Raw genomic sequence first — 13,612 nt, forward strand, 5'->3', positions numbered from 1 at the left:
CTTAAAGGGAGAAATTGAAAGCAATACTATAAAGGTAAGGGACATTAACACCCCACTTGCATCAATGGATAGATCATCCAGACCAAAAACAGTAAGGAAACAGCAGATTTAAATAACACGTTAGACCACATGGACTTAACAGATATATGTAGAACATTCCATCCAAAAGCAGCAGAATACACATTCTTCTCAAGTGCACATGTAACATTCTCCAGGGTAGATGACATGTTAGTTTACAAAACAAGTCTCAATAAATTCAAGAAAATAAAACCGTATCAAGCATCTTCTCCAACCACAATGGTATGAAACTATAAATCAATCACAAGGGAAAAAAATGGGAAAAACCACAAAAACGTGGAGATTAAACAACATGCTACTGCACACCCAATAGGTCACTGGAGAAATCAAATACCTAGTGACAAATGAAAACAGAAATACAACATACCAAAAATCTACAAAACACAGCAAAAGCAGCTCCAAGAGGGAAGTTCATAGCAATTAGGCCTACCTCAAGAAACAAGAAAAATCTCAAATAAACCAACTTTACACCTAAAGGAACTAGAAAAAGAAGAATAAACAAAACCCAAAATTAGTAGCAGGGAGGAAATAATAAAGATCAGAGCAGAAATAAATGAAATAGAGACCCCCCCCCAAAAAAAACCCCCAATAGAAATGGCCAACAAAACTAAGAACTGCCTCTTTGAAAAGATAAGCAAAATCAACAAAACTTTAGCTAGACTCACCAAGGAAAAAAAAGAGAGAAGACTCAAATAAATAAAATCAGAAATGAAAGAGGGGATGTTAACAACTGATACCACAGAAATACAAAGGATCATAAGAGACTATTAACAATTATATGTCAACAAAATGGACAACCTAGGAGAAAAGGATAAATTTCTGGAACCACACAATCTTAGCAACTGAATCATGAAGAAATAGAAAATGTGAATAGACTCATTACTAGCAAGGGAATTGAAACAGTAATTTAAAAAAAAATCTCCCAACTAACAAAAGCCCAGGAGTAGACAACTTCACTGGTGAATTCTACCAAACATTCAAAGAAAAATGTTTTGAAGAATTCTCAAACTCTTCCAAAAAACTGAAGAGGAGAGAAACCTTCCAAACACATTTTATGAAGCCAGTATTTCCCTGACACCAAAACCATACAAGGACACCACAAGAAAAGAAAATTGCAGGTCAATATTTCTGATGAACATAGATGCAAAGATTGTCAACAAAACATTAGCAAACAATACATTAAAAGGGTCATATATCACAATCAAGTGGATTTATTCCAGCAGTGTAAGGATGGCCCAGCATCCACAAATTAATCAACGTGGTACATACATTAACAGAATGAAGGATAAAACCATATAATCCATCTCAATAGATGCAGAAAAAGCATTAGACAAAATTTAACACCCATTTATGATAAAAACTCTCAACAAAGTGGGTGTAGAGAGAGTGTATTTCAACATAATAAAGGCCATATATGACAAACCCATAACTAACATCATACTCAATGGTGAAAAGCTGAAAGCTTTTCCTCTAAGATTAGGAACAAGACAAGGATGCCCACTCATCACTCTCATTCAACATAGTATTGGAAGTCTTAGAACAAGTAATTCTAAAATTTGTATGGAACCACAAAAGATCCCAAATGTCCAAAACAATCTAGAGAAAGAAGAATAAAGCTGGAGGTATCATGCTCTCTGGTTTCAAACTATACTACAAAGCTACAGTAATCAAAACAGTATGGTATTGGCACACGAGCAGACACATAAATCAATAAACATAATAGAGAGTTCAGTAATAAACCCACACATATATGGAAAATTATTTTATAACAAGGGAGCAAAGAGCATACAATGGAGAAAGGATAGTCTCTTCAATAAATGGTGCTGGGAAAACTGAACAGCCACATGAAAAAGACCACTAGACCACTATGTTAAGCACAAAAATTAACCCCAAAAGAATTAAAGACTCGAATGTAAGAACTGAACCATAAAATTCCTAGAAGAAAACATAGGCAGTATCCTCACTAACCTCAGGCTTAGCAATATTTCTGTGGATCTGACTCCAAAGGCAAGGGAAACTAAATCAACAAATGGGACTGCATCAAACTAAAAAGCTTCTGCACAGCAAAGGAAACCACCATCAGAATGAAAAGGCAACCTACTGAATGAGAGAAGATATTCTGCAAATCAGGTATCCAATAAGGTGTTAATATCCAAAATTATAAAGAACTTATACAACTCAACAACAAAAACCCCCAAACAGCCTGATTAAAAAATGGGCAGAGGATTTGAATAGACATCTTTCCAAAGAAGACATACAGATGGCCAACAAATATATGAAAAGATGTTCAACATCAGTAATTATTAAGAAAATGCAAATCAAAATCACAAGAAGGTATCACCTCACACCTGTTAGAATGCTTATTATCAAAAAGACAACCAATAAAAAGTGTGGGCAAAGATGTGGAGAAAAGGGAACTTTCCTGCACTGTTGGTGGGAATGTAAATTGGTACAGCACTATTGGAAAACAGTATGGAGGTTCCTCAAAAACATAACTACTATATAACCCAGCTATTCCACTTTTGGGTATTCACCAGAAGAACCTGAAAACACTAATTCAAAAAGATATCTGCACCCCTATGTGGACTGCCGCACTATTTACAACAGCCAAGATATGGAAGCAACCTAAGGGTCCATAAAATGGAATAATGGATAAAGAAGATGTGATATATGCACAACTGAATACTACTCAGCCATAAAAAGAATGCAATCTTGACATTTCTGACAACATGGATGAACCCTGAAGATATTATGCTAAATGAAATAAGTCAGACTGAGAAAGACAATACCACATGATTTCATTCATATGTGGAATCTAAAAAACCAACCAACAAACAAAAGAAAAACAAACTCATACATACAGAAATCATATTAGTGCTTACCACAGGGGAAGGGAGTTGGGAGATGGGTGCAAAGGGTGAAGGGTGTCAATTATAACAGTGATGGATGGTAACTAGGCTTGTGGTGTGATCACTTTGCAGTGAATACAAATGTCAAATTATAATGCTGTACGCCTGAAATTTATATAATAAAAAAAATCTGAATTCACCTTTAAAAATTTTCAATTTGTTTTTCAATTATAGTCTTCAAACATATTCAAAAGCAGAGAGAATATAATAAATCTCATCTATCATTCAGCTTTGACAATTGTCAATACATGACCAATTCTATTTCATCATATTCCCATGTATTCACTCCCATCCGATTATTTATTTTTTTAAATATTTATTTATTTATGTATGTATGTATGTATGTCTGAGTTGGGTCTTTGTTGCTGCATGCAGGCTTTCTCTAGTTGCAGCGAGTGGGGGCTACTCTTTGTTGCGGTGCACGGGCTTCTCACTGCGATGACTTCTCTTGTTGCGGAGCATGGGTAGTTGTTGCACGTGGGCTCAGCAGTTGTGGCTCACGGGCTCTAGAGCACAGGCTCAGTAGTTGTGGTACACGGGCTTAGTTGCTCCGCAGCATGTGGGATCTTCCCGGACCAGGAATCGAACCCGTGTCCCTTGCATTGGCAGGCGGATTCTTAACCACTGTGCCACCAGGGAAGCCCCTGATTATTTTTACGTCCCAGATTTAACATTATTTCATTTGAAAAGATTTTAGTTTGCATTTCCAAAACTAAATGTTTTTAAACAAACACAACCACAGTACTGTTGTCACATTAAAAATTAATAATTTCTTAAGATCAACTATTCAGATGGTGTCCATTTTCTTCCTGATGTTTCAAAACAGTCTGAATTGGTAAAGTAAACAAAATCCATACATCATGCATGGGCAATATGTATCTTTAGTGCCCCTTCCATCTCTTTCCCTTGTAATTTTCTGTTGAATAAACAGAGTTGGTTTGCAGTTTCAATGGTCTGAATTTAGCTGATTGCATTCTCATGGTGTTTAACATGTTCATCTGTCTCTTGTATTTCCTTTAAATTCATAGTTAGGTCTAGAGTCTTGGTCAGATTCAGGTTTGCATATTTCTTTTTTCAGCAATACTATTCAGAGATGGTGCTGTGTACTTCCCTCAGGAGGTACATAATGTCTGATTCTCTTTTTGTGATGTTAGCAGCCACCAACAGTTTTGTCTAGATCCCTTATCACCTAATTGATTATCTCGAGATATAGATTGTACAGGAAAAACAAGTGCTCATTTCCCTTATTTACCAATTTTCAGAATAATGAACTAGTTCCCTAGAATCCTCTAAAAGTGATCAGTAAGTTTTTTTTTTAAATCACTTTATGAATTTAGAGACTTAAACATATCAAATGCTTTGATACAACATAATAACCATCCTACTGCTGTTCAAACTGTCCCATCTTTGGTCAGTGGAAGTTTACTCAGGTTGGCTACTGAGTCCTTTTGTCATAATCTATCTATCCATCCATCTATCTATTTATAGCTTTCTTGCTTTTTGCTAGGTCAAGATATTCTAGGCTCACACTGTGTATTTCCTGCCCAAGACCTGGAATCAGACATTTTCCCAAAGAGCACTAAATTCTTTTAGTGGGAAATGGTATTTGGAGACCACAATTTGTGCACCAGCATGGCTCATTGCTACTGGGTCCTTCATGTTACAAGGCTAAATAATATGGATTTTTTATAATTAAAATACCTTATCAGTTTCTACTGATACTTTGAATTCAAAATCAGGAGTACAAGGTAAATCAACCTTAATCTTACATTTTTACCATCTAACAACCACACCTGTTCTTAATGATATGTACATAATTACTATTTTGAATTATCCCACAACACACACCCAACAGCTTCAGTAACACTACAACCAACTCTGGGATTAATAAAAACAGCTGACTTGGGGGGGGCAGTTTTTTCTTGTCCTTAGGATATATTTTGGTAAGCATGTACAGTCAACTTATTGTGTTTTAAAGTCACTTGAAAAAGTTCCTCTCGGAGAGGCTATACCACCACTACATACAGTTCATTTCATTTTACTTACTATTTTTACTGATTTGTCTGCATAAAATATTAATGTTGTTCTAACGTTAAATCGATATTGTTAGTAACCTCTTCTCTTTTCCCCAACTTCTTATTTGAAGTACTTACTCCCAGTTAACACCAATGTGACAACAGGAAGTTGATTCAACTTCTCACATATACTCTTTTCTCCCTCCATTCTTTGAAATTGCGGCTGATGTACTTTGCATTCTATACTGTTTCCCTAATAACGATCATTTAATTTTGGTTCTTTTGGTAAAGTAAATGTAATGCTCACCACAGTCCTTATGTCAAAATCTCTCTTGTTGGTTACCTAAAACTTGTTCTCTCACAGGGACCGTTCCTGCAAACAGTATTCCCTGAGTGATGAAATCAGTATTCGGTGGTCTTTATATCAATACCTGAAAGTCAGTTGGCTGGATATAAAACCCACAGCTTGCCATTTTCTTTTGAGTATTTTTAGAATGTTACTCTCTTACCTTCTGGCATAAACTGTTGGTGATGACAATGTTATTTTATTTCTCTCGTGAATCAATGATTTTACTAGATAATCTCTCAGTGTTGGCATTCCTGAACCGATTTTCCAAGGTAGGCAGTGTGCCTTTTCAATGTATTTTTTTAAGATAGTCTTTTATTTTAGGGACACTTTTTTAAATTGGGTTTTTAGTATTTATTTTGATCTATTTCTTTTAGTCTTGTTCTTTGACATTCCTATTACATGTATATTAGGTCTCTATGTATCTTTTGTTTTCTTTTAAATCCTTTGATTTTTAATTTTTTAATTAAAAAGATCTGCCCTCCTTTTGATCTTGTATTTCTTTTTTTAAACATTTATTTATTTATTTAAATTAATTTATTTACTTATTTATTTTTGGCCGCGTTGGGTCTTCGTTGCTGTGCACAGGCTTTCTCTAGTTGCAGTGAGCGGGGGCTACTCTGTTGCGGTGTGCAGGCTTCTCATTGCGGTGGCTTCTCTTGTTGTGGAGCTAGGCACGCGGGCTTTAGTAGTTGTGGCACGTGGACTCAGTAGTCGCGGTTTGCGGGCTCTAGAATGCAGGCTCAGTAGTTGTGGCGCACAGGCTTAGTTGCTCTGCAGCATGTGGGATCTTCCCGGACCAGGGATCGAACCCGTGTCCCCTGTATTGGCAGGTGGATTCTTAACCACTGTGCCACCAGGGAAGTCCCTTGTATTTCTCTTTAAGACATTTTCTATTACTTATTTGCTTTGTGTTTTTTCTAGTTTAGTCTACATTCTGATATGATTTTCTTTTCCTTCCTGAGTGCTATCATCTCTTTTCAAATCTTCCTTTTTCTGTAATCAATCTTATTTCTGAGTTTTTCTAATTCTATTTTATGTTGTTCTTCATAGTGTCTATCATTTTCTAAATTTTTTAGTTTACTTTGAAATATCACTGTTTTGTAAGCCTGTCTTTTTCATGGATTCCACTGCCTCTAGGGATATTATTTAGCTCCTAATTCTCTTTTCTCATAATAATTTGTAAGGAGTTCGACTGTAATCCTTTCTTTCACTAATGTTTTAAGTGAAGTAAAATTTCCTGTACTTCAGGAGAAGGGGGGGATCACAAATGCTTTCCGAGCTTCATGGCTCTGGAACTCTGACTTGTGTCATTCTCCCAAAGTGACAGACAACATGGCTTCATACCTTGCTCTCTACTTTTATCTGCATCTTTTCTTTCCTTTGCCCCACTGTCTGCCTTGCTCAAATCAGGCTCTCTTCCCAGCAGATTCTCCTCTGTCTGGGGGTCCTGGAAGAGAGCTTGTATGGCTAAGAAGGCTTCAGTACCATGAAACACTGGCCTGTCACAGAGCTCTCGCATTCAACTACAAAGAGCACCCTGCATCTCAGTTTTGGTTGCTGTTCTCAAGTTGGCCCGCGTGCTCCAGTGAAATGCTGTTGCCAATTCTTATTTTCAGACCTGTGAGGACCCCAGGCAGCTTTCCTTCTCCATCCTCCCCCACAAGTGTGACACCACAGGGTCTGGTTTGTGGAGCACCCCACCTGCTTGTGTTGCCTACTTTCATTGTAGATGTTGACCATGCAGTCTGCAGATTTGCATCCATGTTTATGTGTTTATGGTAGGATTCTAGCAGACTCTACAATTATGCCTTGCCATTTCCCAGAATCCTAATTCACTCTTTCTGGTAATTTACACATTTTTAGCTTTCCATGCAATTCTAAGCTTATGAAATACATTTTATTTCTACCTGCTTGTGTGCCTCAAGGTTTTTTTGTTTTAACAGTTTGAATTCTTTCTAGATGTCACCAAAGTTTATGTGTTTCATATTTCTATCTTTCCTGTTTTTGTTTTTTAATTTTTTGGCCGCACCATGCGGCATGTGGGATCTTAGTTCCTTGACCAGGTATTGAACCCACGCCCCCTGCAGTGGAGGTGCAGAGTCTAAACCACTGGACCGCCAGGGAAGTTGCTCTTTCCTGCTTCTTAAAACCTTAAAATTAACTAGATAAATCAACTAGATCTTATGAAAATTTCAGAATATGTCAGAAAAATCAAAACTGATAAGAATCCACCCAAAAAGAAACATAAAGTCATATTCAATAATGAGAAAATTTACTCAGCTAAAAACTACCTTATATCAACAAGAGAGCATTCCAAAGATAATCTTCTCATTGTCTTTAGGTTTTCTTCAAGTTCTCTTAAACAGTTAATATTCACTACTAGTTCAACACCCACGTCATACAGCAAGACCTAAGAAAACAATAACTTTAAGTCTATGGAAAGACAGTGCTTAAAAAATTTTTTTTTGCAAACTGAAAAGCATAATAAAAATTGGATGAACATACAAAATGTATTCACTTTCATGATTATATTTTTAACGCTGCATTTACCTCTACCAATGTGTCTGTAACCATTCTGATGATCTGGCCCCTTTGCCACTGATTTTCATTTGGGATCTTAACAGCACAGTGCATATCATTCTTCCATTTAACAGGTTCCCATTTTGAGTTTTCATAAGCAGCGACCATCTTTTCCCCTAAACTATGTAAAGAAAAAAAATTTTAACTCTCGAAACCTTTTCTTGTAACGTACAATTCCCTGACTCCCTGTCTTCTACTGTCCTCCCTCCCTCATTCTATTCCAAACAAACCGGCTACCTTGTTCTTCCTTGGACACCCAACCACATTTCCACTGCAGGGTCTGGAACTAGTTCTTCCCTCTGCCTGACGTGAGCTTCTCCCAGGCATCTTCGTGGCTCCCTCCCTCCCTGCCTTCAGGGTCCATTTCAAGAGTCACTGACTCTGTGAGGTCCTCCTCCCCCACTGCTTGATTTTTCTCGTCTTCATCATCATCTGCTGCACTGAATACTTTGTTCACTGTCACTCCCTCTACTAGAATTTAAGCTCCATGACAGCACAAGCTTGTCCATGTTTTTACCACTGTATCCCCAACACCTATAATACTGGCTGTCAAATAATAGGCACTCAGTAAGCATTTGTGGAATTTATAAACCCTAACACAGTGAAAATAACCAGTAAAAATACTATTTGTATACTTTTAACTGGTTTTTTAGTGAATATCTAGCTGAAATAATTTTGTACTTTCAAAATTCTGCATTTATGACTTCTAGATCTTTGACACGAAATATAGAAAAAAGAATAAAGCTACATGCACAATGTTTTCTTTGAATGTTATACCTATGAAGTAAGTTTTCTGTTAATAACCACTGAACATAAATCTTCTCAGGAGACACTACACTGCAGATGTACACAGGCAGTTCCTTATAATAAAGTGACTGCAGATCCTCATTAGGTAGAGATTTTGCAAATACAGGAATTAAGTTGTTTACTTCATTTGAAATAATTTCTTCTGGAGAAGGATCCCATACTTCAGTATGCTTTTTGGAATTATCTTTGAGGGTATATCTGAAAAATAACAAAACCCATTAGCAAAAAGAGTAGTTTGCAAAATATTTATGTTTGTATTTGCTTAGATCTAGAGATGAATAATTTTTAGATATGATTCACTGCTTTGCAGTTTTGATACTAACAGAAATTTTAGTCTTTTTTCAAAAGAGTTCTTAATGATTAACAAAGGACAAAGAGGAAAAAAAAATGTAAAAGCCTAACTTTCTTTTTTAAAAACAGTTTAAAATACCAAGTGTGCTCACAATTACACAATTTCCCACTGATATTTTGTACTCACAAAGGAACAGAATTATTCAGTGTTTTTTTTTTTTTGGTAACTTGAATATTTCTCCTTGACTAAAAAGTATCAATCCATTTGAGAATATAAGTGGAAAACAACTGCTATTTTAAAATATCTTAATAAGCAAAATTAATGAAGTGTTTAGAATGTTTAATGAATCAGATTAGTTCAGATTCTAATCACAAATAATTAATGTCAAAATTCTTTAAAGGAAAAAACTTAAGTTCTTTCACAATAAGCTTGAGATTTTGCTAACCAAGGAGACTAACAGTTTTTCCTTCCAAATCTAATGGACAGTTTTCAGTCCTTACTCAACATCAACTCTGAGCCTAAACTAGCTCTTTCCTTCTTGAAATGTTCTCTTTCTTTGGTTCCTGGTTTTTCTTTAGTTTCAGGTTCCCGATCTATTTTTTTTTTTTTTTTTAACTTCTCTCTCCTGTAAGTGATAATGCTCAGACTTGCATCTTCACCTAGGAAGACTGGGATGATTGATGAAAGTGATGGACTCATTTATTATGTATATGTTAACTCGCCATCTGAATCACCTAACCAGGTCTCTCTTCTTCCAGAAGAGAGTACCTTCCAGACCCAGGTACTCATTTCTTTCATTCAACTAATATTTCCTGGGTACATACTGTGAGCCGAGAATGCTAGATCCCAGAGATATGGCAGTGGACAAAATAAGCAGGGTTCTGGTCCTCATGGAGTTTATGCTATTGTGATACTGAGAGATCACATAATTACACACAAAAAAAATTATACAGAACGGGCATAGGCCAGCGAAATCTAACCCAGTCTGTGAGTTGGAGAAGGTGTCTCTTGATTAAATGACATTTCAATTGAGATTTTAAAAGGAGAAGCAGAAGTTAGTGAGGCATTCCAGAAACCAAAAGAAAACACGTAGCTTTGACATAGTAAAGCAGTAGGACACGGCATGAACCTTAAGGTAGACAGGGGCCAGAATATTTGGGAAGCATCATGTTTTATTTTATAAAGGATGGTGTGCATACATGCTATAGTTGAGCCCAACAGGCTAGACTGTGGGACTTCACAGCTCTTTTCCTCTTAGGCCTCAGGCGCTCAGGGCACGCACTGACCCAGGGAAGCTCATGTGCTACTCTGAGGACAGGCAGTAGATTCTATGAAGACAGTGGGACTGGCTGCTGTCCTCAGGAATCGGCAGTCCGGGTGTGGAAGGGCAAGGAGACCGGCTGGGCTGCCAGAGCAGCAGAGGTGGTTTATGAAAACTGGTACCTTGGGAGGGGCAAAGCAATGTGCTTTTATAAAATTTTCAAAAGTAAATATTGTAACTGCAATTAGTTAAGATCACGGGCTCTTTCCACTCCCACTTTTCCTCTGTCCTATTTTTTCTCATCTTGGGTGTTGGCCAAAGCATTCTGGGTTGGCTAAGGGGAAGCTGAGCTGGAGACACATTTAGTTTGGATTTAGTGGGATACAGTTTTGTGGCTCACGACACGTCCTGTGGAGTTATGCTATTGCTAGCCATCTTGGTGCAGCAGAGGGTTCCAGAAATGCTCCCATAACCTTAGTGTCACACATGAAAACAAGGTTCAATACAAAGCTAATGCACCACTATGTGTAATGAGTAACTGAGCCACTGTACACTTGTTTTTCTGGCATAACAGTGCTTCTCTTTCATTCTTAAACATGTCCCAGTTTGGATGAGAAATAGGGTTACCCTGTTAATAAACAAATTAAATCATAAATCAATACATTAATAAATGTCAAATCAAATTGTATTAAAGATTCATTATAATAAAACTTGAAGTGTCTTGAATATTATGTATATATATATATGTATAATCCATGAAACAAATAATAGATTCTCCTAAAATTAACTCTGATTTTTAGAAATTTACATGACATTACCAATAATTGAGCTATGGCTCTAAAAAAAAAAACTTAAAAAAAAATTACCAATAAACAAATTTCAATCAGCCACACTAGAGAAAAGACTGGATTACTTTTCTGTTCTCTCCATAGGGATATCACAAAATCTGACATTTCATGTGGTAATCAGTATACAGCTAAAAAAGAAAGTATTTTACAGATGAGTCTGAATTTTCTAACATTTGTGGTATTTGTCAACTTTTGAAAATCTGTAATTCGTTGATTTCTTTTGCCAGTCTACATAAATATTACTTTTGTTTTTTTAATTCTATAGTTACAATTTTGTATTCTTTTTCTTAAAATGGGGTCTCCCAAATGGTACAAATTTCAGGCTGACCCAGGAGACCTGGATTTGCGCTTGCTGAGTACAAGCCTGAGCACTAAGGGTGAGTGAACATGCCTGCCGCTCCCCTCACCCACCTTCCTTAGCCACTGCAATGCCTGCTCCTCCCTCTCATCACGCGACCCCCGCGGTCCCACGGCCGAGGGCGTGACCCACGGCTCCCGACCACTGCACAATGCTTTTGCTGCTCGGAGATTCTCCCTCTGCTTTAATAGCCGCAGGACCTCACACAATACACCCAGAGCGGGTGTTGCCTTCACTCTCCCCACAAACCTGTGCTCTGTTCTCAGGGAACAGTGTCACCAGTCACTGGTGGTCAGGCCAGTGATCCTCAGAGTCAACCTCAACTCCCTCCTCTTCCTCACCTACAATGAGCAGCAGGGTCTTGTGATGCTCACCTCCTTTATGTTTCATCATCTAGCCATTTTCCATCTCCAGGTGTTTTTCGAAAACTTGCCATCAGAGACAGCTTTCTACAATGCAAATCTCTCAGTCCTCTGTTTAAAATCCTTCAGTAGCTCCCCTTTCTTCAAGGGATAAAGTGCAAACACATTCAAGCGTTTGAAAAGTACTGTAATTTACTTCTCAGTGACTGAGGTTCCTCAATTACATAGTCTCTGCGTTTCTCCCGCCATACCAGCCACTACTACCTTTTTTCCTGTCCGTTAGCTGTGTGACTGTACTAACAATACACAAACACACCTATTTTTCCTGAATGCAGGCCTTCACTCCTGGTTGTAGTAAAGAATTCAGCTTAAGTGAGAGCTCCACTGGTGAGCCCTCCAGGATTCCCACAGCACTGTAATTACCCTTTGCACAGCCCTTATGGCACTGAAAGGTCAGACTGACCATCTCCTTTCCTACTACAAACCAACCTTACTCACCACTGAGTACAGCATAACAAGTCAGTCTGTAAATAGTTCTCGCTTATATAACTGAACAATAAGAAGGACTATTAGCTAATGGGCTATTTTTTTTAAAAAACAAGTTTATTGAGGTATATCTTAGATGTCAAAAAGTTCACCCATTTCAAGTGTATGACAGTAACTTTACCAAATGGTATAACCATCAGCATCAATCAGTTTTAGAACATTTTCACACATACACCCCCATAAGACACCCCACGTCCATTTACCCTTAATCCTTGTGCCCACTTCTAGCCCCAGGCAACCCCTGATCTACTTTCTGTATCTATTAGTTTGCCTTTTCTGGACATATCATACAATTAGTAATCTCGTGTTTCTGGCTTCTTTTACCTAGATTAAAATTTCTGAGGTTTAGGGACTTCCCTGGTGGGCCAGTGGTTAAGATTCTGTGCTCCCAATTCCCGGGGGCTGGGTTTGATCCCTAGTCAGGGAACTAGATGCCACATGCCGCAACGAAGATCCCACGTTCTGCAACTAAGACCCAGCACAGCCAAATAAATAAAGAAATATTTAAAAAGAAATTTCCGAGGTTTATCCATGAAGTAGACGTGTCCGTTTGTTTCTTTTTATGGCCGAACAATATCCCACTGCAGGAATATACTGTGTTTTGTCTATTCACCAGTCACTGGATATTTACATTGTTTCCAATTTTTGGCTAGAATATGAATAGTGCTGCTACGAACAACTGCTTGCAAGTTTGTGTATGGACATATGTTTTCATTTCTCCTGGGTAGATACCTAGGAGAGGAATTACTAGGTTTTATGGTACTTTTATGTTTAAATTTTGAGACATCCGCAAGCCATTTTCCAAAGAGCTACACACCATTCTATGCCGCCCAGTAATGAGGGTTACTCCACGTCCTCACCAGCATCTGTAATTGCCTCTTATACGTAACAGCTGTTCTAGTGGGGGAGAAATGGTACTTCATTATGGCTTTAATCTGCATTTCCCTGATGATTAATGACATTGAGCATCTTTCATGTACCGATTAGCCAATTGTATTATCTTCTCTGGTAAATGTCTGTTCATATATTTTATCCATTTTCTTTGGTTGGACTGTCTTCTTATTGAGTTTTAAGAGTTCTAGGAATTCCAAATACAAGTCCTTTATAGGATACGTTCTGCAAGTATTTTCTCCCAGTCTGTTGTTTGTCTTTCACTTACTTAATAGTGTCTTTTGAAATGTACATGTTTTAAATACGATGAGGACAA

General features: G+C 37.5%; 1 protein-coding gene across 1 annotated transcript in view; it reads right to left on the reverse strand.

Annotated features, from left to right (window-relative positions):
• Positions 1-13,612, reverse strand: part of RNF17 (ring finger protein 17) — a 123,882-nt gene that overhangs the window by 42,178 nt on the left and 68,092 nt on the right. The window contains exons 21-23 of the mRNA XM_057532722.1: positions 8,709-8,936; positions 7,902-8,052; positions 7,643-7,761 (exon numbers count right to left, since the gene is read on the reverse strand). Of these exons, the coding sequence (XP_057388705.1) occupies positions 7,643-7,761; positions 7,902-8,052; positions 8,709-8,936 (498 nt within the window). The remainder of the gene's footprint in view (positions 1-7,642; positions 7,762-7,901; positions 8,053-8,708; positions 8,937-13,612) is intronic.

This window comes from Balaenoptera acutorostrata, chromosome 18 (assembly GCF_949987535.1).
Source record: "Balaenoptera acutorostrata chromosome 18, mBalAcu1.1, whole genome shotgun sequence".
NCBI lineage: Eukaryota > Metazoa > Chordata > Mammalia > Artiodactyla > Balaenopteridae > Balaenoptera > Balaenoptera acutorostrata.